Raw genomic sequence first — 27,935 nt, forward strand, 5'->3', positions numbered from 1 at the left:
AACTTTTTTGGATTTGAACGCTTTTTAGAACAATTTTATAATGTCGAAATTGCGAATTACTAATAAAATAATTCTCCTCCAATTGATATCTTTAATTTCAGTGCTTCACGTAACTCAGATAGTAACGTTTTTGATTTATTAGATCTTTCTCAAGTTCCTGATGGTTCCCGTAGGACTGAATATTCCGAATTACCATTAAATACTTGTTATAATAAATTTTAATACTGCACGTCACTTCAATGAAAATTTATCTCAATTGAATTAGATGTTAAAACAAAATGAGGCTTCTGTTCCCAAATCGTTTTCAAGCGCGATTTTTTCTTTCTCACGTTTTATTTCAATTTTTTTTTCACTTCACAAAATAATTACATATTTCCAATTTTTTTTAATATAATGTTTTTTCATGATTTGAAATTTTTTTTCTGAATTATTGTGTTGAAATTTTCTTTGTATGAATTTTTTTTTACATTTTTTGTGATATCATCAGGAAACAAGGGACCATCAATGTATTTGTCCCAATCTTTTTTTCCTCAGGGGAATTTTTGAGATTTCATTACTGTTCAAATTATAATCAATAAATGAATGTAGGAATGACAATTAAGATGGAAGTACGAAGTGAAACGTATTATTCCAACATGAAAATTCTATCGTCTGTGCTAAATGATATGGGTGGCTTAATCTGACATCATCACAAAAACAGATTTTTTTTGTTTTTCGGATATCTCTTAAGCATTAGCCTGAGCGAGCTGGCTTTTTTAAGAATACTTGGCTACGAGCCGCTAGAGCGGTTCTTGACATGAATAAGAATATGGCAAGGCTTGTTTGCATTCTGGGCGGGGAATTGTCGATGCGACTCTTGATATTTGAGTTTTATTTTGTTTTCGTAAATCGTTCAAAATACAAACTTATATAAATGGAACGAAAACTAACACTTCTCACGTAAAGCATGTTCGAGTCTCTATACGATTATGATGTCAGCCAATGAACATGTGAAATAAATATTATTTAACATATAAGTCGATAAGCAATGATAATAGAATCATATGAATTGAATGTAAACATTTCGATGGACAAAGTGAAATTCAAGATTTTAGGACTGGTTTACCTCCTTAATTTTTTTGATCCGAGGAAAACCAAAAAACACCTCGATTATATTTTTTTTTCTCTGCAAAATGGCGTTTGTTTTATTGAAATCGGATTGTAAGTTTTTGTTATACGAAAAAATTCTGAATATTCGGGGGTGGTTCACCCCTTTGCACCCTTTGCAGGAAGGGTGCATAAGAAGTTGGACGTGTCGTATAGGTTAATTGACATGCAGAACATTTTGCAATGGGTTTCGTTTCGATCGGTTAAGTGCTTCCATATGAAACACTCTACCAGATGCAAAACATGCCCAACTTTGGGGGTTGATTTCACTCCTAAAAAATAAGTATCGGCCGATAAAAAAATACGTTTTTCTTTTTTTTTGATAAGCTACATTCTATGAAAAGAATACTAAAATTGGAAGGGAACAGTGCTCAAAACAAAATTTGACATTTTAAGAGTGTTTTACCCTTTCAATTTTTTTGATCCAAGCGAAACCAAAAAAAAATCGGCTTTATTTTTTTTTTCTACAAAATAGCGTTTGTTTTATTAAAATCGGATTGTAAGTTTTTGTTACACGAAAAAATTTCGAATATTCGGGGGTGGTTCACCCCCTTGCAGTAAGGGTGCATAAAAAGTTGGACATGTCATATGGGTTATTTGACATGCCGAATATTTTGCAATTGGTTTCGTTTCGATCGGTTGAGTGCTTCTATATGAAACACTCTACCAGACTCAAAACATGCCCAAATTTGGAGGTTGATTTCACTCCTTAAAAATAACTTTCAGCCGATAAAAAAAAATACGTGTCTCTTATTTTTTGATGGATTATAGCATAGAAAAAAATTATCAAAATCGGAGGCGGACACTAAAGTACCTTTCTTTATAAGTCGCTCGAGCGGGGCTGCGGAACGCGAGGGGGTACCCCCACCGCCGCGCCCGGGAGAACGGCCGTCGCCGCACTCTCGGCCGCGCGCAGTCGAGAGTAAATTACATGGATAACCGTGATGACAAAATCCCTGTTGGAGGTCAGTATTTTATCGAATCTCATAGCTGGAACCCTAGAGGAAAGCTATCGAATTTGATTTTTGCAAAAATCTCGATAACAACAACAGATATTTGCAAAAACGTAAAAATATCTATATCTTGGTCTGTAATAAAGTTATTGGGATTTTTTTTTTTAATTGTTCGCTTTTCAAAAACGCATCGAATGATGCAAGATTTTTCCGAATATCTTTGTAAGTTTGGTCAGAATTGCTATTTGTTTATAAGCAAAATTTTTAAAACGTCAAAAAACACTATTTATTATCAACAAAAACGATTTATTTTTTCCAAAAAGTTTGTGCATAGTCACACAAAGCTCCTCGATTTTTTTCTACGCTGTAAACCTTCATCGCCAAATTCTACGGCATGTCAAAGTTTTTTCGAAGATCGCAAATTGTTGCTAAACTATATCTCACAGGTTAATAAATCTTGCACCATTCTCTTGAGCATTGAATTCACTACATCTTACATGAATTTCAAACCGATAACTCTACAAACAAACGATTGTAGCAGCAAAAACAAAGTTGTGATTTTTTGTCTTTATTTGCAATTAACTGCTTAATTAACAATGATAGCGCATTTTTGTAAAAGACCTTCTATATAGGAGACATTAACTTTCATGTGTTAAGTTTTTCGTTCAGATGCGTTCCCTGAGCTCCAATTAAAAAAAATCATTTTTTTTTGTTTTCAATAACTTTTTATTGCAAAAGTGCAAGTCGGATTTGTTCGAATAGAACTTATGCTAAGGTGACTGGATTAATATATGTATCTAACACAGCCGTTGCCCTCTTTCTACCACCGCCAGCTTTTCCTCTCTCACTGCCGCTGCCACTTCTCACTACACAATGTCTCTACGTCTACTCTTTCCACGCAGGAGTAACGCTTTTTCGTGACAGAAAAATCCTAAGACTCATTCTTCTTATCTTATCAAGAGACTCGGTAGAGTCTCGGGACAAGTACATTGACAGCCCTGTCGTCTGCTGGCCTGAGGCTCTCGCCGAGAGTGCACTTTCTCTGAATAAAACGATTCGCGGTGGTGGGAGTAAAATTGGCATGTCATTTTCTTTCATTGCGAAGCTCATGAGTTATGTACGGCTTTGAAATTTGAACTTTTAGCTAAATTTAATTAAGAAGTTCTCTGTCGAATGAGCCCAAAATCAGCATGATCGGTGGCGTAATTTCTGAGAAAAAACTTTGCACGGGCTTAAGATTATGCAAAAGTTGCTAATGCATTCAGGATTTGACGTATCTGTATACGCGTACTCCAACCGCTACAAACATAGACCCCTTGGCCCCCATGATCACCAATCCCTGGTGAGAGAAATTTTGTTGCAATCAATGAAGGGTGAGAGAATTTTTGGGCCAATGACATTTAATAAAAATAGCAAGGAAGTTTGGCGGAAAGCTAAGGAGCTCGAGAGCTCGAAAGCACTTGAAAGTCACCAGCCGAAGTTTCACGTCATGTTGACGTTTGGGTTTATGATGTTATAAAGTGCATGCGGGAAAATAAAAATAATTTTCGCTTCATCTAACGAAGTGCATATTAATATTTATTTTGTTAAATCTTGTGGTATACTAAACCAGTATAAAAGCGGCCGCGTAAATGTAGACTGTGATCTGTGTGTGAAAATAAAAAGGCTGTGTCTACTCATCCGGAGGCCGGACGATTAAGCGACCGCTATTCGTCCGGATATTTATCGAAAATAAGGCCATATTGTTTCTGTTTATACTTTCTTTGAATATAACGGTATAAAATGTACATATCCGGACGAATAATTACAAGTGATTCGTCCGGATATGGAATACATAATGGTACAATATATCCCGACGAATAATCGTACGGTATTCATTCGGATATCTCGATCATGCTCATTGTCGTACATATCCGGACGAATAATTATCCGTGATTCGTCCGGATATGGAAACATAATGGTACAATATATCCGGACGAACAGTCGTACAGTATTCATCCGGATATCTCGATTATGCTCGTTGTCGTACATATCCGGACGAATAATTACAAGTGATTCGTCCGGATATGGAATACATAATGGTACAATATATCCAGACGAATAATCGTACGGTATTCATCCGGATATCTCGATTATGCTCATTGTCGTACATATCCGAATGAATAATCTTACGTAAATCGTCCGGATATTGAATGATACATAATGGTATTGTATCTTTCTGTGCGGAATCGTTGGGCGAGTTCGAAACGTATTTTCTTTGGAGTAAACTTTGTCTCTCTTGAACGTGGGACGAAATAATTGTGTTGAAAAATTATAGCGAAATAATCGAAAATTTGATGAAGTGATGATTCATTTCAAATTTTAATAGTCATTCTCGGGGGGCTCCCCCCCCCCTCTCGAGCCCCCGCTGGGGGCTACGTCCCCTGCGGCCCCCGTCGCCCACGTTCAAATCGCTTACGTGTGTTTAGCATCAAACGTAGTATGGGGGTGGACGTGGCTCAAAGCAGATTTCGATAAAACGTCCGCGCGCTGAAACGTTCCCACAACAATCCATCATCGCGCCAAAACGTACTGCTTCCAATAAAATTGTTTGTACGTATCCGGACGAACAACTTGCGGTTGTTCGTCCGGATATTTACAACATACTGATATTATAGTGTATGCGGACGAATACTCGCGAATAATTAATCTCGACATATATTGAATAAATTAGTCTGGACGAATAATAGTAAATTAGTCTGGACGGATAAATTAGTACGTATCTGGACGAATAACCGCACGTTATTTGTCCGGATATCAACGACACATTATTATCGTGGTGTATCCGAAGGAATACTTACCGATTATTCATACGGATATATAATTTATTATCATTTACGTATACATTTGAATGAATAAGAGCACGTAATTCGTCCGATTTAGTGATTTCCAATGATCTTTATATATATTCCGATGAATAATCATTTGAAATAAGTTTGCAACGTTGGAGTCGAACGAAATGATGCAAAAAAACACTAATGATTCCAATAATTCTTCAATTTTGTTCTCTGCCCAATTTACAATTTGTAGTTTTTCAAAATACACCAATGATTAGCTATATAAAAAATACGTGAATTACAAATGTTTTTTTCGTTCATTTCGTTGAACTCCAACATTGCAAACTTCAGCATCTTATTTTAACTGTTCACATTTCAAACTATTAATACAAACTTAAAGTATTGCACATAGATTTATAGCGGAAACATGCATCAGATGGCAGAAAATGAAAAAAATTGATTGAATATTATGAAAATATAATCGATGTTTTATTTACATTGTTTTTTAACGAAATCATTTCTTGACAATATATGCATTATATCTTTGACATAGAAAACATTTGTAGAATAAAATCTGGGAGCAAAATAATTAAAGATAGTACAATAATAATAAATGCTTTTTTAGATTGATGCCCAACTTTTAACGAATTATTTTTAAATAATTCAATAATAGAGACAAAGTTAAAGATATTACATCTTTTTCTAAAAAACATGTGTAGAAAATACGCATTTCGGAGCTAATTAACATTTGGAGCATTTCCAAATTTCATGTGAATGAGGGAGCTCTTTCAATGACGCACAGGGCAGATGATACCATGCCAAACAATAATCGCATCCTACCGAATACTTGTTTTGTGACTCAGAAATGGATTCATCGATCGTGTCGTCCAAATCAATTTTACACGAAGCACATTAGAATCTTGGATTCGATTTTTTTTACTGTAATACCTGCTTTACAACTGCCCAAGTGTCTTGAGAAAAATATTTTTTGATGAAATCAATATTAACAACGTCATCCGTAATAGAATCAGAAACTTTATCTGGTACGCTTTCAACAAATTTTTCTTCGATTATCTTACCATCGTGAACCGCTGACAAAGCCCTTTCTTCATCAATCAACCAACGAAGTATCAATATTGCTTTTTCTTTGCATCCCAATTTTTTGAAAGGGATTTTTCTCGTTGCTGATGATTTCTTACATTTTTTGGATAACCCGATTACAGTTTTATCGAATCCTTTCGGACGACCTCTCCGCTTGACAGCGCAAGGAACTGCGATGTTAGTTAAATTCAAATTTCGATAGCGGCAATCATTTTCGGTTGTCGACATGGCATCCGTACATTGTAAACTGTCTACATCGTTCATCACAGTCGGTATAAAATTTGATGAATGCGTTAATGTTTCTTCAACATCTTTTTCGGACCCTTCACCGTCTCTACTTTCTTCCGCCGAATTTTCAATATCTTCGAGCCCAACCCATGATATTTCATCGCTAGGGATTTCGGACAAAGACTGATCAAAAATCATATCCGGCTGAACATCATTAAGTTCCGGCGTACTTGTGATTACAGATGGCTGCATCGGTACTAGTCCCGGGGAAAGATGAACGTCACGATTCTCAATCCAAGCTTGTTTTACTGAATTCGAGAATTTCAAACGATCTAAGAACTTCTGGCTAGTAACTTCACATCCCAGAGTGTTGAGTTGATTTGTGTCGACTCGGAGCATCCTGTAACGCTGATTTTCTGATGTGATCACACGTTTTGGAGGTTTTGAAGAAATTGTCGATGTTGAAAAGTCCTCAGTTTCCTCAACTTCCAACTGTCCACCTTTGAAAACACGTTGCGTATTGCAATAGTACTGCTTGGTCCACCGTTGATTGCAGATCGTGACGTCGTACAAATCTTCTTTCAATTGCTCTTTGACAGCAAATATGTGGCTAAAAAAGTTAATGCACCGGCAAATGACAAACAGTTCAAAGAACAAAAACACCATCAACTTTATGTCAAATGAAAAATTAAAAAAGAAATGAACGCAATAAAATATAAACCGGCACGGCAGCATCATCGAAACAAACGCTGGACATTCACAAGACTTCGAAGTCGCCACTACTCTCGACCTGCCTAATCGAAACTCAATTTGACCATCGTTCTCATGAATCATTACAAGCTTTCCGCGTCTGAAGCTATCCAACTCTTTCTTTACAAAATCATATGCAAATCTCGTCAAGTAATGACAATACGACGATTCTGCACTGTCTTCATCGAACGGAATTACCAAAGTTTTTTGGTAGTTATAAGCAGCTCTGAAGTCGCGCTCAGAATGCAAACACGCAACTAACAAAAAGAAATTTTCGACGAATTCTTCCAATGTGCTATATAACTTGACGACGCTTTTTAATTTTGCATTCAACGACTCAATCCTATTATTGGTCGTGTTTAAAAAGGCATATTGCATGAAGTCCCTTGACAAGGTCCATTCATTGCGAATATCGTGCCAATTTTTTTTGAAATATTCCAATATCGCCGATGGTAGTTTCTTGCATTCGTCATAATATTCCATATACTCCGACTCCGTTGCTGAGTAGAGCATTTTTTGGAATATTTTTTTTTGCTGCATCTCGTTGTTCTGGCGTAATTGCCAGTTTTTCACAACTGATCTCCCTATTAAAGGTTCGTAACGAAAAAGAACAAATGAGAACCTTGACGGATACAAATTCGCGCTTAATCAAGAGACTCGGTAGAGTCTCAGGACAAGTACATTGACAGCCCTGTCGTCTGCTGGCCCGAGGCTCTCGCCGAGACCAGGGTTGCAAAATTTGTAATGAAAAAGTAATGCATCACTCATTACTTTTTGAATTTGTAATGGAAATGAAATCCATCACTCATTACTTTGAATTTTGTAATGGAAAATAATTCCATCACTCATTACTTTGAATTTTGTAATGGAAAAAAATTCCTTCACTCATTACTTTGAATTTTGTAATGGAAAAAAATTCCATCACTCATTACTTTGAATTTTGTAATGGAAAAAAATTCCATCACTCATTACTATGAATTTTGTAAAGTGAAAAATTTTTCTTACTCATCACATTGCATTTAGCAATGGTATCCAATTTGTTTCAGACATTGCAGAACATTTTTTAAGTAAGGGTTTTTACCGTGGATCAAACTGACCCAATGGTCGTAATGACGTGTTACTCTGCTACCAGTCGGTGTAACGCTGTTCGTACCAGGAAAAAATGACCCGATGGCAGTTACTGCAACGTGTTACTGGACTACCTGTGCGTGTAATGCAGTGCGTGTAATGCATCCCTGGGTCGAAATGACCCAATGGTAGTAACGACGTGTAACTCGGCTATAAGTAGGTCTACCGCTATCTGCCAAGGGTCAAAATGACCCAATGACAAGGTGTTCCTGGACTACCTGTACGTGTAATGCAGTGGCCCCTGGGTCGAAATGACCCAATGGTTATAACAACATGTTACTGGGCCACCAGTACGTGTTCGCACTGAGTCAAAATGATCCAACGGAAGTAACAACGTGTTACTCGGCAACCAGAGCGTATAACGCTGTTCGCATCAGGTTAAAATGAGACATTGGCAGTATCTACATTTTACTCGGCTACCAGTCGGTCTAACATTATTTGTACCAAGTTAAAATGACCCAAAGGCTGTAACAACGTGTTACTGGGCTACCTGTACGTGTAACGCAGTGGCCCCTGAGTCAAAATGGCTCAAGTAACGACGTGTTCTTCGGTACCAGTGGGTGTAACGCTATATAAACTGGATCGAAATGACCCAATGGCTGACTCGACGACGGTAGGTGTAACGCTATCCGCCCCACGCAAACTTGTGGCACTATATCAGTAATAATATAATATTCCATTATAGTCACAGGTACGTGCCCGTGAATATACCAGAAACGTTTTCAAATGAAATTACCTTGAAAATTTTTTCCAACTATATGCAATTTGGGACCATAAGGTAATGAACGCTCTTTTATAACTATTCTTAAACGAAATTCATAATTTAACGTGAATAATTATAGTCAAACATAGTGACGATCATATTGATTTTTAAAAATTTTTGAAAAAAAAGAAGTTGAAGTAGCTCTCAGTGACAATATTAGTCAAAATTACGACTAGACAAAAATTTATGAAATATATTATAATTTTTATAAGAACCGTATCTAAATTACTGTTATGAATTTTAACTAGTTTATGGAAATATTTTATGCATAATTTTTTGTAAATAATAATTTATGAGAATACCACTTGATGCAAACATCGGCCAACACACGCAGCATGGTCAGTTGTCGACGCCGAGTCAGACCCCGGTCTCATGTTCGCTGGGGCAGACGACAGCCATGTTCTTTCCGTAATTTGTATGCACTATCACCTTCTAATTATATTTATCCAAAAAAAAAACCCTGATCAAATCCAACTTTTCATATATCATTGGAAAGCTTAAGATTTTATCTTAAAGTAGTCTTATTTTCAGCATTACCGATTTGAGCATTATCGATGTTTGTAACTAAAATTTATTAACATGCGTAGTTGATGAACTTGTGAAGAATATCAACTGTTCTCTATTCATTAATAAAACAACTTAGGAGTGACAAGTACACGTCTTGAATGCGATTATTATTATTATTTTCAACTAGAATATGTAAACGTAATATAATATGTAAAAATTTGTCGAAACGTATTCCACTCGTGATTTTTTGCCAACTTTATTTTTTCTTCTCTATTGTTTAATAAAGATAAACCTGACTAAGCTTCAACATTTTTCGGTAGATGTTTTGGCTTTTCGAAGAATTGTACGGCGCTGGAAAAAGAAAGCAAACCTGTAAAATCTCAATGTTACGTCGATGGATTTTTTTTATATTTTCGGCCACTCTAAGCGTTTCAAATAAAAAATAAATAGCTCGTAATATTGACTATTTTCCGATTCATTACATAATGGAATCTCGAATGGGGCGAGCTTCGAGGAATTCATAAAGCAATTCAATTGTTCAAAATATATGATGTCGTGGCTATTGTAAGGAATTCATGAAATTGGTAGACTTTCGTATTCGATTCAATGAACAATTCTAAATAACGTTGAATTTTGATGGTTACCAATGATAACACCATCACACAAAAAAAAGTGGTCAGTACTTTTGACTAGACCCATGTAATTCTATGTATTTTGACGCGCTGAATCAGAATTTGGGGCCAGTTCAGCGCCTACACCCACCAATTTTAAGTAAATTGCAAAAAACTACTAAAAATCCCAAATAATCGCATTTTTGGGTATTCAAACATCCTTCTTGACCTATATAATGCATGATTTTCATGTAATTTGATCCGCTGAATCAGAATTCGGAGCCAGTTCAGCACCTACACCCACCAATTTGGAGTAAATTGTGAAAAACCGCTAAAATGGTAAAATAATCGCATTTTTGAGTCAAACAAATTTTTTCGATCTATATCATGAATGATTTTTATGTAATTTGATGCGGTGAATTTAAATGCAGAGTTATTTTAGCATATACACCTTAACAATATTGAGTAAGTAACAAAACGCATTTTTAACCACTAAAAATTTGTTTTTACCTTTATCATGTAATTTTTATGTAATTTGATGTGCTGAATTCGTATATATTTTCATTAATTTTTTTGATGTCGGAAAAGATGGACTACACGTACAGGTAGTCCAGTAACACGTTGTTACTGCCAGTGGGTCGTTTCGACTTGGTGCGAACAGCGTTACTCCGACTAGTAGGCAAGTAAAACGTGGATAGTTCTAATGGGTCATTCTGACCCGTCGCAAACAGCGTTACATGCACTGATGGCCGAGCAACACGTCGTTACTAGCATTGCATCATTTTGATCCGGTGCGAACAGCGTTACACGTATTGTTACAAGTTTTTACTGCCATTGGGTCGATTTGACCCGGCGTAAACAGCGCCATACGCACTGGTGGCCCGGAAACACGTCGTTTCTACCATTGGGTCATTTAAACCCAGGGACCACTGCATTACACGTGCAGGTAGTCCAGTAATACGTTGTAACTCCATCGGGTCATTTTGACTCGGTGCAAACAACGGTACACCGACTGGTAGCCGAGTATAACGTGGATAGTGCCAATGGGTCATTCTGACCCTTGGCAGATAGCGTTAGACCTACTGATAACCGAGTTACACGTCGTTACTACCATTGGGTTATTTTGACCCAGGAGTCACTGCATTACACGTACAGGCAGTCCAGTAACACGTTGTAACTGCTATCGGGTCATTTTGACCCGGTTCAAACAGCTTTATACCGATTGGTAGCCGAGCAACACGTCATTACGACCATTGGGTCAGTTTGACCCGCGGTAAAAATGATTATCCTTACTTAAAAAATGTAATGCAATGTGTGAAGCAAATTTGATACCATTTCAAAATGCAATGTGATGAGAAAGAAAAATTTTCTACATTACAAAATTCAATGTAATGAATGATGGAATTTTTTTCCATTACAAAATTCAATGTAATGAATGATGGAATTTTTTTCCATTACAAAATTCATAGTAATGAGTAATGGAATTTTTTTCCATTACAAAATTCAAAGTAATGAGTGATGGATTTTTTTTCCATTACAAAATTCAAAGTAATGAGTGATGGAATTTTTTTCCATTACAAAATTCAAAGTAATGAGTAATGGATTTTTTTTCCATTAAAAAATTCAATGTAATGAGTAATGAAAATGGTAATGCATTACAAAAAGTAATGCATTACTTACAACCCTGGCCGAGACTATACTTTCTCTGAATAAAACGATTCGCGGTGGTGGGGGTAAAATTGGCATGTAATTTTCTTTAATTTAACTCGTCTCTCAAGCAAATCTTTATCTGCCATGACTGTTTTGATGTTTAACCATGACGGATGAACTCGCTTGAAAGTTTGTAGCAGCCAAACCATGCTGTCTTCATCCTCGTTGACGAGTATGCAAACTGCAATAATTTCAGTGCTACCTTCGGAGTCTTCCACAACCATTCAACAGATTGGAGCTCGAATATTGAGCAACTTGAAAGTGCCGTCAATGCTAACAAATTCCGGATACGCTTCCATTGCATCCCTCATTTGTTTTGTTACAAAAAATAGGTCCTTTATTTCATTGTCTTCTTCGTAAATATGGCATTCAGCTCCTTAAAAAAATACAAAAATATATTTTACTGAAATTTTAACACACTCCTAATGTATATCTCAAAAAAAACAATATAAGTCAAAAATTTCGAAAACTTCAAAAAATATTCCGAATGGTTATGCAAATGAAATTATGTGTCCATGTATATCATATTTAAAAAACACTCAAACATACCAAATTTTTTTTCCAATTTTTCGACAGTGGCCTTCAAGTTATTATGACTTCCTTGTCTTGTCATGATGTTTGAAAGATCTTTCAACAAAATTTGTTTTCCAAAATCATCCACGCATTTTTGCCTCACAAATTTTTTGTTTGCTTGCAGGTCAAGTAACTCGCGCGCTTTTGTTTTTTCAATTGCTGATAAACCACGTATTTGTGGTAAAAATTAAACAATTCTTGGAACAAAATCAATAATAATACATAAGTTTTAATCAAAATATTATCGAGATTTAAGATGATTTTGTACATATAAATCAGTTTAAATGAAAAACAAATTTTGCAATACCTTTGAGCAAATGTGACTTTGAGTATTGTTTATTTTGGCCACCACTAAAGTTTTTCCATCTAAGCTGGCAGTGACGAAAATAGAAGTCACACAACCCTAGCGGATTGTACGACCAGGCATCGGTCAAAAAAAGTACAAAAACGACCGAAGTTGGTCGTTTTTCGGTTGTTTTCGACCAATTTCGGTCGTTTTTGTACTTTTTTAGACCAATGCCTGGTCGTACAATCCACTAGGGAATCTTTTTGAAATGTCCTTAAAAAACCCAAATAGACAATAAATGAGAAAAATTTATTTCATAGTAATAAGGTAAACTCTAGTATAAACTGTAGCAACTTACGATGACGACCGTTTTCCTTTTGAAAACGATTTAAACTTTTTTCCTTCGTGAATACAACAATACTTGAGCCAATAATATTTAAGTTCAGCACGGAGTGCCTTCGTATAGCCTTTTTTTCGCTCCCTGTGAAAGGGAAATACTATCACGTTTGTAAAAAACGCAAAAACTTTTTGTCCAAAATCTTTGACCAATGCATCGAGTTGAGTCAGCGAATGAAATGCAGCACCAACTCTGAGCGGGATAATAGATTCCAGCATGTTATTCACTGGCACACAAGAATCCTCAACATGCTTTTGATGTTTCCGTCGACTTGTTGATGGACCGTCGAAATCACTGTCCGAACAAAAATCTTACTCTTCTTCGTCAAGCAGTTCTGAACTTGACGACGAGCTACATAACACAAGGATTATTAGAAATGAGGCCAAGAAACGAAGCTCTAAAATCATCAGATTAAAAAAAAAAATACTATATGATTGTAAAGTATCAAATAGTATTTTTGTCAAAAATAAACCCTTCGTTTCCTGGCCTAAATATTTATTTTATATTTCAGTATAATTAATCCAATAAATAGAACAACATACAAAAAAATATTGCACAATAATTTTGTATACATTTGAAAGAAATAAATTATTCAATGAACTATAATGATATTACTGACGATAAATCTGGAAATGGAATAAAGTTTTATATTTTTTTTTCTTTATTTGAATAAATACAACACGAAAACTTACACTCGCTGCTGACAAAATATCCTGACGCGAGCAGTATATTATTCGATTTCGTTTCGATTTTTTTCCAACGGTAAGCCACGAAACCTCTGTAACACGTTTTTCTGCATGGACGAAATTTGGAGGTTAAGTGATCAAAAATAATTATAAAAAATACACTCGAACCAAATTTTTTATGTTTTGTGAATAATAAATCGAAAACATACTTACACGCCACAAAACTGCACTACTACACTACTTATTCGTGGTTATATTGTTTTATTGAAATAATCAGAGACGAGCGATATCACCAGTGAACTGATAGAATAAATCGTTAACACGTTCGAACGCGAGCATGCCAATGCTCAAAGGAGCTGTTATAGCCTCTGCACAACCTTTATGGCGTACCTTGTCCCTGTCTATCCTAACCGAACGACCGTTACCCTGCGCCTAAACTTTTCCTCGTCTTAAATAAGTTTACTAACGCGTAGTTCGCGTCCTCCAACGCTAACTACGCATACCTGGAAATATATTAGCAGATTGGAGGTAAATACTCTACCTATTATAAAAGTAGATGGAGTCATTCTCCCCTATGTTAATGATGTTCGGAATCTTGGAGTCATTATGTCTTCTAAGTTATCGTGGTCCAAATATGTAAATAACATATCAAGTAGAGTAAATGGGGTGCTGTATCGTCTTCGATATCATGGCGATATTTTGTCTACTGAAGTTAAAACCACGGTGGTTGTCACGCTGGTTTTCCCAGTACTGGACTACTGTTGTATGGTATACAATGATCTGATAGCCGAGCTAAACACGAAACTTGAATTCTTGTTAAACTCTGCTATTCAATTCATTTTTCGATTAAAGCGCGATGAACACATTACGCCATACCGAAGACGACTAGGTTGGTTATCGGTAAAGTCTCGTAGACTATACTTCATTGGAATCATGGTCTATCAGATTTTTAATAACAAAGCACCAGCCTATTTAATTGAGCTCTTTCCGAGTGCGAATATGTCGCTGAGATCCAGCGGTCGTAGGGAAGTGAACATTTTTTAAATCCCAGCACATCGGACTAGTACTTTCAAAAACTCATTTGTACTGACGGCCATGTACTTCTGTCATTCTTTACCAGGCATAATCCGAATCTCTCCTTCTTTGAACGTTCTAAAAACTCGCCTGTTTTCATACCTACTTGATGTAGTCGACAAGTAATATATTTAAAAAAAAAAACGTAGTTGAATAATGGCGATAAGCCGAAACCAAAACTGTACTACTTATGTTCATTTTTATATGTAAAGAGGATGAAACTTTCAGTTACTCATATTGTGATATGATTCGCTGCTGCTAGTTATATGTATACAGGGTGTCCCATTTTAATCTTACACCTGACTTTTCTCGGAAAATATTGCTCGGATCAAATATTGTGTGGAACAAAACTTTTGGGGATTGAAAGGGTACGTATGATAAAAACTGGTTTGTGGATTCAAAATTCAAAATGGCGGCGTTAGAATGGCCGACATGTTTTTTTCGAATGGAAACATAACTTTTTTTCATCACCAAAAAATTTTTCAGCGCAAAACCAAAAACTTTTGTTGAAAAATTTTTTTGATTAAGTTCATATTTTTCAAGTAAGAACATCATTTTCAACTATTTTAGAGGTATCCAGGATGTACCGCGAAGAGATCTTTAACGTACCAAGTGCAAGTGCGTTTGCGTGTAAGGAGCATATCAACGATTTCGTTGGGACTGAAATCAGCCATTGTTGCTAATTTTCAGAATTTTCCTCTAATTTAAGAACTTTTAAAAATTTCGAGAATCAAGAATTTTTCTCTGATTTCAGAACCTTTACAAATTTTCGATTTCGTCTCTTGCTAATGGCTGCGGAGTCAGAAGATAAACGTTTTAATCAATTTTTCATCCGTGGGCGATCACAATGACTTCTAAAATAAAAAATTCTTCTCTGATTTAAAACTCTAAAGTAAGAGAACTACGCAAAGTCAGACTACGTCAGTACTACCAATGATGTTTTCTTTAATCTCTTACAAAGTGAACTTACCTTTAATCGTAAGCGAGGCTTACGCTTAAAGATAAGTACACGCAAGCGAAGCTTATGCTTAAAGATAAGTTCACGCAAGCGAGCAAACGCCTACTTTTGAGTTGTAAATCAGAGAAGAATTTTTTATTTTAGAAGTCACTGTGATCGCCCACGGATGAAAAATTAACCCATTAATGCGCAAAACGCCAATTTTGGACACGCAATTTCAGGTACACAATTTTAATTGAGGAACCGAAGGAAAATTCTTCAAAATCTCATATAGGGGGTTTTCGAGGGTGCTCTTTCAGAATCTAGCATTTATTTCGCAAAATAAAATCAAGATCTTTATTATTTTTGCGTTTTTGTTCAAAAAGTCAAGAATTTTTGACGTTTTTTTTCCTTTCAAATCGATTTTTGTCCTTGTTTCTGCACTTGAATAACCATATTATCGCTATGAAAGGTGTCCTTAATATTTGAGCTTTCTAAAACACTGGTTATGAACCCTTTTTTCTCTCTTAGTTTTTCCAAGATGGCGGTTTATGCAAAACAGCATGATGTAAATTTGCATGATTTTTTTTCTCAAAAAGTATCGATTTCACGAGAAAAAATTATAGAATAAAAAGTGTTTAGAATCGTCCGAAGAATACGTGTGAATTTTTTCAGAATTGTTCTAGCTATTTTTGAATTTTAAAATTTTGACAATATTTTGAAAATTTTCAAAAATTCTGAAAAAATTCACACGTATTCTTTGGACGGTTCTAAACACTTTTCGTTAAAAAAAATTTTTTTGTTAAGTTGATACTTTTCAAGAAAAAAATTATGAACCTATTTAGTATGCGACGGACAAAAAATTACAAGAAGGCATAACATAATCGTCACTCTGCCACTATATAATAAATAATACAGCGTTGCCCAGTTCTCACCACGGGGAGGTGGACGATAAAGAGAACCTGTTTTTTTGTTTTCCTTTGTTTCTTTTATTTTCTTGATATGAATCATGTTTTATTATCTTATATTCTTTTGCATGTGCTGAATCGAAACAAGTTCTGCAAAAATATAAATTGCACGCCATGCAAAGCTTTTGAGTTCTTACAAAACATTTTTTGTTAGAACATTTTTTTTTTGTTTTTGTTTGTTGTACTTTGTGAGGTTTTGCATTGGCGGTTTTTTTTTTCAAATAACTTTTGTGCAACAGCCAAACAAACATCTTTAGTCCCTAAAGCAGATGAAGGTAAAAAAATAGGGACTAAAGATGTTTGTATGGCTGTTGCCAAAAGTTATTTGAAAAAAAACCGCCAATGCAAAACTTCACGAGGCACAACAAACAAAAACAAAAAAAAATGTTCTAACAAAAAATGTTTTGTAAGAACTCAAAAGCTTTGCATGGCGTGCAATTTATATTTTTGCAGAACGTGTTTCGATTCAGCACATGCAAAAGAATATAAGATAAAACATGATTCATATCAAGAAAATAAAAGAAACAAAGGAAAACAAAAAAACAAAACAACCAAAAAACAAAAAAAAACAAAAAAACAGGTTCTCTTTATCGTCGACCTCCCCGTGGTGAGAACTGGGCAACGCTGTATTATTTATTATATAGTGGCAGAGTGACGATTATGTTATGCCTTCTTGTAATTTTTTGTCCGTCGCATACTAAATAGGTTCATAATTTTTTTTTTGAAAAGTATCAACTTAACAAAAAAATTTTTTTTAACGAAAAGTGTTTAGAACCGTCCAAAGAATACGTGTGAATTTTTTCAGAATTTTTGAAAATTTTCAAAATATTGTCAAAATTGTAAAATTCAAAAATAGCTAGAACAATTCTGAAAAAATTCACACGTATTCTTCGGACGATTTTAAACACTTTTTATTCTATAATTTTTTCTCGTGAAATCGATACTTTTTGAGAAAAAAAATCATGCAAATTTACATCATGCTGTTTTGCATAAACCGCCATCTTGGAAAAACTAAGAGAGAAAAAAGGGTTCATAACCAGTGTTTTAGAAAGCTCAAATGTTAAGGACACCTTTCATAGCGATAATATGGTTATTCAAGTGCAGAAACAAGGACAAAAATCGATTTGAAAGGAAAAAAAACGTCAAAAATTCTTGACTTTTTGAATAAAAACGCAAAAATAATAAAGATCTTGATTTTATTTTGCGAAATAAATGCTAGATTCTGAAAGAGCACCCTCGAAAACCCCCTATATGAGATTTTGAAGAATTTTCCTTCGGTTCCTCAATTAAAATTGTGTACCTGAAATTGCGTGTCCAAAATTGGCGTTTTGCGCATTAATGGGTTAATTGAAACGTTTGTCTTCTGACTCCGCAGCCATTAGCAAGAGACGAAATCGAAAATTTGAAAAGGTTCTGAAATCAGAGAAAAATTCTTGATTCTCGAAATTTTTAAAAGTTGTTAAATTAGAGGAAAATTCTGAAAATTAGCAACAATGGCTGATTTCAGTCCCAACGAAATCGTTGATATGCTCCTTATTTTAGGGAGGTGTCGGGGCAATTACTTCCGAGCTGAAAATTTGTATCGATGTGAATATCCTGATCGTCGTCACCCATCACGGCAGACAATCCGAACCCTTGAGCAGCGAGCGAAGGCAGGTCGGATGATCCGCCACCGTCGACATTTCCCAAACGTCAATAATTTTGGTGGATTGCATGAAGCCCGAAACATGGCTATTTTAGCCATGATAGCAATTGATCCTCATTTGAGTGCCAAAGTGATCTCGGAACGACTGGGGTTTCCCAAATCGACAGTGCACCGTGTATTGAGAGGTGCGAAACTTCACCCGTACCGACTACAATTCCACCAAGACACTCCTAATCCAGATCCGTTGCGAAGGGTGGCGTTTTGTCGGTGGACGTTGAAACAAATCGAGCGATCCAGGGACTTTTTTCGATACGTTATGTTCAGTGATGAATCCACTTTCAACAACCGTGGTCAAGTGAACCGATGGAACTTTCGGTATCGGTCTGATCAGAATCCACATTGGTTGAGACAGATCGATCACCAGCATCGATGGAGTTTGAACGTATGGTGTGGTATTGTGAACGGGCAATTAATAGGCCCCCATTTTTTCGAGGGAAATGTGAACTCTGTCCGTTACCTTGATTTTCTACAAAATGAACTGCCTCTTTTGCTAGAAGATCTGGATTTGGAAACACGTCAACAGATGTGGTTTCAGCAAGACGGTGCACCCGCTCACTGGGCTCATGTTGTTCGAAATCATCTGGATACAACATTTGGTCAACGGTGGATTGGTCGAGACGGTCCTGTAAATTGGCCTCCAAGGTCACCAGATCTTACGTCTCCCGATTTCTTTTTGTGGGAGTACTTAAAAGACGCTGTCTACCGTCAAGCTCCAACAACACGAGAGAACATGAAGGAGCGGATGAGAGCTGCCTGCCGTGCGATCCCGAGAGATGTTCTCCTACGCACAGTTGATGGTTTTGAGAGAAGAGTTCAGGCATGTTTAAACATGAATGGAGGGATCTTTGAACATCTCTAGGGAGGGATCAGAGTACACTCACAAAGAGGGTTTGGAGTCCGAAAATACTGCGGTAGTGACGAACCGCAGAGACCTAATCCTTGTTAGCTCGTACCTATGGGCATAAAGGCATTGCATGTCCCTCTTTTTAAAAAAAGTTGAAAAATAAAATGAAAACAAAAAACACACACACATGCACCTCCACGTATGCACGCATATGCAGACGCACACGCAAACGCACTTGCACTTGGTACGTTAAAGATCTCTTCGCGGTGCATCCTGGATACCTCTAAAATAGTTGAAAATGATGTTCTCACTTAAAAAATATCAACTTAATCAAAAAATTTTTCCAACAAAAGTTGTTGGTTTTGCGCTGAAATTTTTTGGTGATGAAAAAAAGTTATGTTTCCATTCGAAAAAAAACATGTCGGCCATTCTAACGCCGCCATTTTGAATTTTGGATCCACAAACCAATTTTTAACAACGTCCCCCTTCGACCCCTAAAAGTTTTGTTGAACACATTGTTTGATCCGAGCAATATTTTCCGGGAAAAGTCAGGTGTAAGATTAAAATGGGACACCCTGTATATTTCTGTTTTCGCATATACTAAAAACAAACATTTATTCACTTATCGATATATCTACCTATCTGTTTATTAATTTATTTACCTATTTACAAAGATAAGCAAAATATGGTGCGCACTACACCTAATCTGTATTTTTTAACTCTACACCGCTGTATTTTTGTACTCTTAATTTGTATATTTATAACTCCAATGTTAACTACCTTAACTTTATTCTTTATTATTTGTATCTTTAGCCTCACAGATTTTTTCTAAGGCTTAATAAATTTATCACCATCATCATCATCATACCTATCGTTATGACACCATAATTCCTAAAATTAACAATACCCATTTCGCTATCCACATTCCATATCTCTTTCCTGAGACTATTTATACCTCATTACTCACCGTAGCTCTGCATCCCAACCTTGAAGCAACTCACTTACCCATTCTGGTACTCTACCCTAAAAACTCTCTAATGCAAGGACGCTACACTCACCAAGAGCCTGTGACGTCAGAGAACCCTTATTATTTTTAAGATATAAGCATGCTGACGGAGCAAGGACAGTTAGTATTAAGATAACTCTCGAGTTCGCAAGACGCGAAAGCCTTGTCCAAAACAACTTTGAATAAAAGTTACTTTTTCTTTAACTTCGACTCATTTTATTTAACATCCACGCATTTTACGAGTTGTGCCTACTCTCCTAGGCACTGGCGATCCGGTTCAGATTAACAAGTCCAAATAGTCGCATGACAGATCGCATACGCGAATCGTTTTGCAGCACTCCGCACGCTCATCATGAAAGCGTTCTATAAAATATACCTAACCAATAGAAATTTCCGGACGAATAGTATATAATAAATCATCCGACTGCCAGAAGAGCAGACACTTCGAAGTAAAAAATATAAAAAAATGCGCGATGCTCATATGTCAACGAAACTTTTTGAGATTTCATTATTTCGTTCAATTGGAAATAAGTGTCAACTGAGATAATCTTTCAAATTGTCAAGTGTAAATATATCGTCAGTTGCGTGATTATATATCATGTATAATAATGTCGGTGATATATACAAGTTCCCTTTGATAGCTGTGTGGTAACAACGAACCGGCGGGGGTTTGACGTTACGAAGTGCGGGACAAATGTAACAAACGTTCGCATAGTTAGTGAATAATATAAATAAGGCAAATCAGTTTATCAAAAATAGGTCTGGAAGTTGTAAGGAAAAATGTTCGTCAACCTATAACGTCAAAAATTCTTTTTGCGATCTGAAATATTATGGTTGATAATTAATAAAACAAGAACACCCGGAACTGTTAGTATATAATGTGAGAAACTCCAATCGAATAAATGTTTTCTAGTTTATTTCTTGTGTCCATCATTATTTTTGAATATTCCCATATTGTGCTTCCTATTGAGTTTGGCTCTGCTCTTTCCGATCCTTGTTTTGACTCCATCGGTTTGCAGCGAATTGATACATATTATTAATTGGTTGCCTAATATGTGTCCTTTAATTTTCTAGCATTTCTTCATGCTGATTGTGGTAACGTGATTCAAGAGGTTTCGAACTATGATCATTTTGTACATCAGATTCTGAAAACAGTTTCTGGTCTTGATATAAGTGTAGGTATTCATTTTCCACCTGGTCTGTCGAGTAATAAATTTTGAAACATGTTCCAAAAAGTCTTTGGATGCTTTTTTTTGCTGATAATATGGATAGTTGAATCTTCGGAATACGGTAGGCAAACACAAATTTTGACAACAATACTTATGAAATGACGTGTATGTTGGGTATTCCTATTCTGCAAATTGCAAATGTGAAATTATTAGTGAAAACATTCATTACGATAAGTCTACAGTTGTTCAGTTTTGGATGCGATTATATATAATACCCGCCAACATCATGGAAACCTACAGAATTTCTGAACGTTATGTGCGCTATGTCATTTAAATGTGACATCATGACTTCTAACAACTTTTCACTATAATACTATAGATTTGGATCTTGAAATACAGCAAAAATCTGCAAACTATAAAATATATATACTGTGCCATTCATTTTACTTTTTGACTCTGACCGTAACGTAAATATGAAGTGAAAAATTCATTAGAAAAGTCTTCAGATGCTCATTTATGGATGGATTTGAAATTGCTGTCTTCCAAACTCATCGCGCAGATACACTGAATCGCAGCAGATACCTGCGAACTTTGAAATTTCTGTGAATAAGTATATGTGCTAAGTATCACCCCCTATCTTTGTATATGGTAATATATGGTAATATGTAATGGAACTTTGTTCAGCAAGTTTTCATTTGTTTCTTTTCAAATAATATTGAAGTTTGTATTACTGCGGTATGGAGCGAATACCTTCAAACTTTCATATTTTTGTGTCGCAGGATGTGTGCCAATCATTTAAATTTTTTACTTCAACCGTAACATGTAATCTCAAAAATTCATCACGAACGTCTTCAGTTTTTCTAAATTCCTAAATTTTCCTTTTACTATTCTATTCTGAGTTTTGAAATTTCTACATTCATCTCTAAATTCTTTTGAAAATGTTTTTCTTCAAAACCAATGCAGATACCTTAAACGTCTTTGAATTCCGTTGCTCTGTTGAAATAAGTACGCTCAGTTTTTTTTGCTTCTTTGAGTTCTGACATGATAAATGTTTCCGGGTGCCTTTTTTCTGCAACTATCAAACTGTAGATAATTGGACCTCAACGGTCACTTGCAAACTTTGGAAATATAATTCATCAGGGGCACGTTTCGGATGACACGAAAATGTCTAGATTCAGAATGCAAAAACGACATTTAAAAATGGCCAATTTTGTTGGATTTGTGGTGTCTTGAATTTGATCTATCTTTCCTCTTTTCCTTTCTTTTTTCTAGCGTTATAAGCTGAAAATCATATCTCGGCCCGCAACACGCATTGCTCCATGCTCTTGAGTTCCCAATGGACAAAAGATATTAGAAGACAAGGGAAAAAATCATCAAAGTCCATGAACAAACTTCTATTGAAATATTTCCAGTATAATTTTTACGAAAAATAGGTCTATTTTCGTGGAAACCGACGTTATAAGCCGAAAATCATATCACGGCGTACAATCCGCTTTCCACCGTACTCTTGGGTTCCTAATTGACAAAAAATATTAAAATACGAGGAAAAAAATCACTAAAGTCCAAGAACAGACCTGTGACGAAATATTTCCAGAACAATTTTGACGAAAAATAGGTCTTATTTTGCGGAAACAAAAGTTACAAGCCGAAAACATCTCCCGGCCTCCAACCCGCTTTTCACCGTGCTCTTTGCTTCCTAATTCACGAAACATATTAGGGTACAAGGAAAAAAAGCGCCAAAGTCCAAGAACAGACCTGTGATGAAATATTTCCAGAAAAATCTTGACGAAAAATAGGTCTTATTTCGTGGAAACCAAAGTTACAAGCGGAAAAACATATCCCGGCCTCCAACACGCTTGCGACCGTGCTCTTTGGTTCCTAATTGACAAAACACATTAGAGTACAAGGGAAAAAATTGCCAAAGTCCAAGGACACACCTGTGACGAAATATTTTCAGTACTATTTTGACGAAAAATAGTTCTTTTTTCGTGAAAACCAACGTTATAAGCCGAAAATCATAAATAATTCATAGAAATTTAAACTAAAATCCTATAGTCAACTGATCATAAATAATGAACTTTTGAGAAAAAAGACGTGATATCAAACCATAAACTTCCCCTAGGAAAAAAAGGTTGGGACAAGTACATTCATGGTCCCTCGTTTGCTGATAATTTCATTCATAATAAAACTTTTAAAAAAATTTGTCAGTAATTTGGGCCGGACAAGTACTTTTAACTTATATTTAAACATAATTTGTATCTATCCAATCGACGTCGAATATTGTGAATAATAGCAGAAGCTCCTGAAAGTCTGAGAAGAATCGATTTTCTTATAAGTCTCTGCCACCATAGAGTAAGAAATGATTAGCTTTTATGTTATTTTTTTCGTATTTAAAAGCTTCTTAGAACAATTTAATAATGTCAAAATTTGGAGTTACTAATAAAATACTTATCCACCGATTGATATCATAAATTTCCGTGTTGTACGTAATTCAAGTGGTAACTTTTTTCAATTTATTAGAAAATACTTGGCCTTGAATTGTGTGACGAACCGTCACTTTTTTTAGCTACAACGTGCTGATGCGCCGCTAGCGCACTAAGAAAATATGGTCATGGTTAGACAATTGTCGAAAAGAATTTTCTTATAAGTCTCTGCCACCATAGAGTAAGAAATGACTAGCTTTTATGTTATTTTTTTCGTATTTAAAAGCTTCTTAGAACAATTTAATAATGTCAAAATTTGGAGTTACTAATAAAATACTTATCCACCGATTGATATCATAAATTTCCGTGGTGTACGTAATTCAAGTGGTAACTTTTTTCAATTTATTAGAAAATACTTGGCCTTGAATTGTGTGACGAACCGTCACTCTTTTTAGCTACAACGTGCTGCTGCGCCGCTAGCGCACTAAGAAAATATGGTCATGGTTAGACAATTGTCGAAAAGAATGGCAATGTCTAATCATTTTTCCTTCCAATATTTTTCATATACGCTCGAGAAACGCACCTCTATCGAACGTCGCGCCAGCGATCGTGCAGCGCTCCGAGCGAAGCGACAGGGCGTATCGATTTTAAGCGCAGGGCGCACGAGTTCGCGCACTTCGACCCCACTCATCGATTCGGGATACTTCTCCTGATACGCGATCTATGCGGAAAGGAAGAAGACAGAAGAGATTTTGGAGAGGCCTCGGGAAAACGTATTATTTTCCTTACACAGAACAGATTTTGGAAGGACGTCGGGAAGACGTATATATATTATTATCTTTACGCGGAAGTTTAGAGGCGCCGGTTAGGCATAGTTTTGTATAGAGAAGATTTTCTTTTGAGCGTCGGTTAGACGAGAAATATATTAGCGCAGAACGTCAGTTAGACGATAATCCGTTAAATCATTGTGAAAAGATTCAGCAGCGCAGAGAGCGCTTACTACGTTGTACAGTTTAGCGTACTTCACACGCTACCATAGTAAAACCGAAGAAGAGCTTTTACATTCAGAGTACCATTCTTTCACCTGGAATCCCGGTTCTGACCAGACACGATTTTAATAATCGAATTGAAGCGCAGGGACTCCCGCCGTTCCGACAGCGAAAAAGTTTGGAAGCTTTAAACAATTAAAATTAAAATTAAAATTAAAATTCGAGCAATAAGAGTGATTGTGCCTTATAATTCGACCAATAAGTGATTAAGCCGCGTATAATTTGACCTTCCCTCGCGTTCGAGCTAGCCTATGTTAAGCAGCGAGTGGATTTGGTTATAATTGATATAATAAATTTTAATGCTGCACGTTAATTAGATGGAATTTTTTTCAATTGATTTAGCTGTTCGAATCAAATAAGAAGAATGAGGCATCGGTTTCCAAAATGATTGCAAGGGCGATTTTTCGGTTTTTTATTTTTTACTTGTTATTCGATTTTTTTGATAATTTAAAAAATAGATCCAGATTAGTTTTTTTTTTAAATATAATGTTTTTTCAAGATTTGTGAAATTTTTTTCGAATTGTTTTGTATTTTTTTTTTATAAAATAATTTTTTTTCCAATTTTTTTATTTAATTTTTTTAAAGTTTTTTTTTATGAATGGAATTATCAGCAAACGAGGGACCATCAATGTACTTGTCCCAACCTTTTTTTTCCTAGGGGAAGTTTATGGTTTTATTATAAACACTCGCGAACCCATTGCGATTAGAGTAAAATCTAACCTACACTGTTTTCACAAAACTCACATAACATTTTTTTTTATAGTCATAAAAATTTTTGAATCGAATTCATACAGCTCGCACTATTCCTCCGAAATGTTAATATCATCTAGATGGCTGTTGCTATTCGTTTGCTTATGCCATCAAAAACTGACAGATGGTTGTACAATATATATCACGCCAAAGTCACTATACATCTGGTTTTCTTAATCCCGTATAACATCACACTACTATTTTCAACACCACATACCACTATCTTTAATAAAGGACATATATATTGAAGCGAAACACCGACTCGAGAACTTTATTTCAACGACATGGCACGCACGAGTGTTTATACCGGCGACCATGTTGAAAAACTGTCACTTCGCGAAGCGGCGCTCGGGAAGCGAGGCGCTCAGCGCTGCCAACTCAATTTCGATTTCACAAAATTCCCTAGATTCGTGAAATTCTTTATTTTATTCAATTTTAATTAAACAAACCTTTTCTTGTTCAGAAAATTAATGCGGATCATTAAAAAAACGTTTTTTGAACAAATGGGTGAAAATTTCAGGATAAAATTATTTAAATTTTCAAGTAAACTTCTCCTTGCGAGATCGAGTGCACAGTGCGTATGCGCGATGACCTACTTTCCATAGGCACGTGCAATAGACGCAATTACGATAGAATAATTAATTAAAAGGAAATAAAAGCCTTGTTATTGGGAAAATCAATTAAAAATAAAGCAGAATAATTCAAAAAGACACAAATTGAGCATAAAGGTAATAAAAATTGATTTCATTAAATTTTATTAAATTCTCGCACATGCGAAGTGTGACTGCAGCTCGACTCGGCCAATTGGGACCCACGCGGGAGAGTCGAGCAGCGAATCAGAGAGAGGGACAAAGTCCAAAAGTATTATGATTATTATTTCCTTTGTTTCAACGGGTATAAAAACCCGAGCGCAGAAGCTCCAAGGGCTAGTCTCGTCTCGAATTTCGCCATGCTAGGAGCCAGTCACGTCTCGAATCCCTGAGAGCTCGACTCGCATGCCATAACCAAAAGCCAGTCTTGCCTCCGGATCTCGCCGCGTGAACTCGCCCAAATTTCAAAAATAAAGAAACATAAAATTTTCGCTTATTTTCAAAATCGCTCATAAAAACAAAGAGCCAAATAACATCGCTGATATCCCACTCAGAATTCAAATAGAATAACACCTTTCCTCTCTCACGCTAAGAGGGCCGGGTTCATTCGATTTCGTTTGAACTCAAGATTCTTAGGTGAGAGTTTCCGATCTATCCAGGAGGGCCGGGACAGTTCGATTCCGTTCTGTCTCAAGATTCCTGGTAGATTTCCAATCCTTTTTCTATCCAAGAGGGCCGTGGCCGTTCGATTTCGTTCGGTCACAAGATTCTTGGGTAGGACTCCTACCTTTCCACGCCAGAGGGGCCGGGACAGTTCGGCGTCGTTCTGTCTCAAGATCTCTGGGTGGATTCTTTTCCAACGAATCATTGTTTTCTGAGTGGCAGTTCAATTAATTAAATTCATTAAAAATTATTAAAACCAACCAAGTTTCTTTATTCTCATAATGAGACAATTGCGAGTCATTTATTATTTTAAGCCAATTAAACTATTCCAAAAAGCGAAATATCTCACTAAAAAAACATCATAATTTGAATTATATCGAGTCAAAAAAGTGAGATCAACCACAAAAATCCACTCGAACAATCAATTTGTATTGTATAGAGTCAAAAAGTGAGTTTCTAAGAATTATAGCTCAATTATCAAATTATCTAATGATCGAATCATCAAACAAAATTAATTAAAAATTTATCAAGACCAGCGTTGGCGAGAATTATTGAAAAATTATTATTGCAAGCGGAACTATCATTATTCAAATAAAAGCGAGCTTAAACTCATTGCGAAATTCATCATAATTAATTCTGCGAAAATTATTTTCTTTTTGTGTGGAGAAAAATACCGGAAATAAAATTTTACATGCGATTAAAATAAAGCGGAAAAACTCGATTTCAAATGAAAAGCCTTTATTTTTGTAATTTGGTTTAAAACATTTAAAAATTGAATAAAACATTTGTCATTTCAATCTAATTTCACTTTACTTTTGTTTTTCCTTCATGCCCGCTCTTCTTTATTATAGAATTGCTCGAATCCAGGCGTGACGGTGTGCACAAGCACGAACGTACCGTTACAATATTGAACACTTGATTAGATGATAAATATTTTTTTTATTTACCCCGCACTTCGTAATGTCGAAAATCCGTTACGTTATAACATCAAAAGCTGACGGCTGACCGATGGCATTGTATATATAGTAGGGCGATTCAAAAAAAAATTTTTTTTTTGTTTTCCATTGCAAACAGGCTAAAAAGTTTTTTTTTGGGGTATAAA

At 35.7% G+C, this 27,935-nt stretch overlaps 2 protein-coding genes across 3 annotated transcripts in view; both read right to left on the reverse strand.

Moving 5' to 3' along the window:
• Positions 1–27,935, reverse strand: part of LOC122408125 (SET and MYND domain-containing protein 4-like) — a 120,826-nt gene that overhangs the window by 85,296 nt on the left and 7,595 nt on the right. The window lies entirely within an intron of this gene.
• LOC122408126 (uncharacterized) overlaps positions 5,540–27,935 on the reverse strand; it is a 45,150-nt gene continuing 22,754 nt past the window's right edge. The window contains exon 2 of the mRNA XM_043414743.1: positions 5,540–6,854. Within this exon, the coding sequence (XP_043270678.1) occupies positions 5,852–6,643 (792 nt within the window). The 5' untranslated portion in view covers positions 6,644–6,854 and the 3' untranslated portion in view covers positions 5,540–5,851. The remainder of the gene's footprint in view (positions 6,855–27,935) is intronic.

Source organism: Venturia canescens, chromosome 3 (genome assembly GCF_019457755.1).
Source record: "Venturia canescens isolate UGA chromosome 3, ASM1945775v1, whole genome shotgun sequence".
In the NCBI taxonomy this organism is placed as follows: domain Eukaryota; kingdom Metazoa; phylum Arthropoda; class Insecta; order Hymenoptera; family Ichneumonidae; genus Venturia; species Venturia canescens.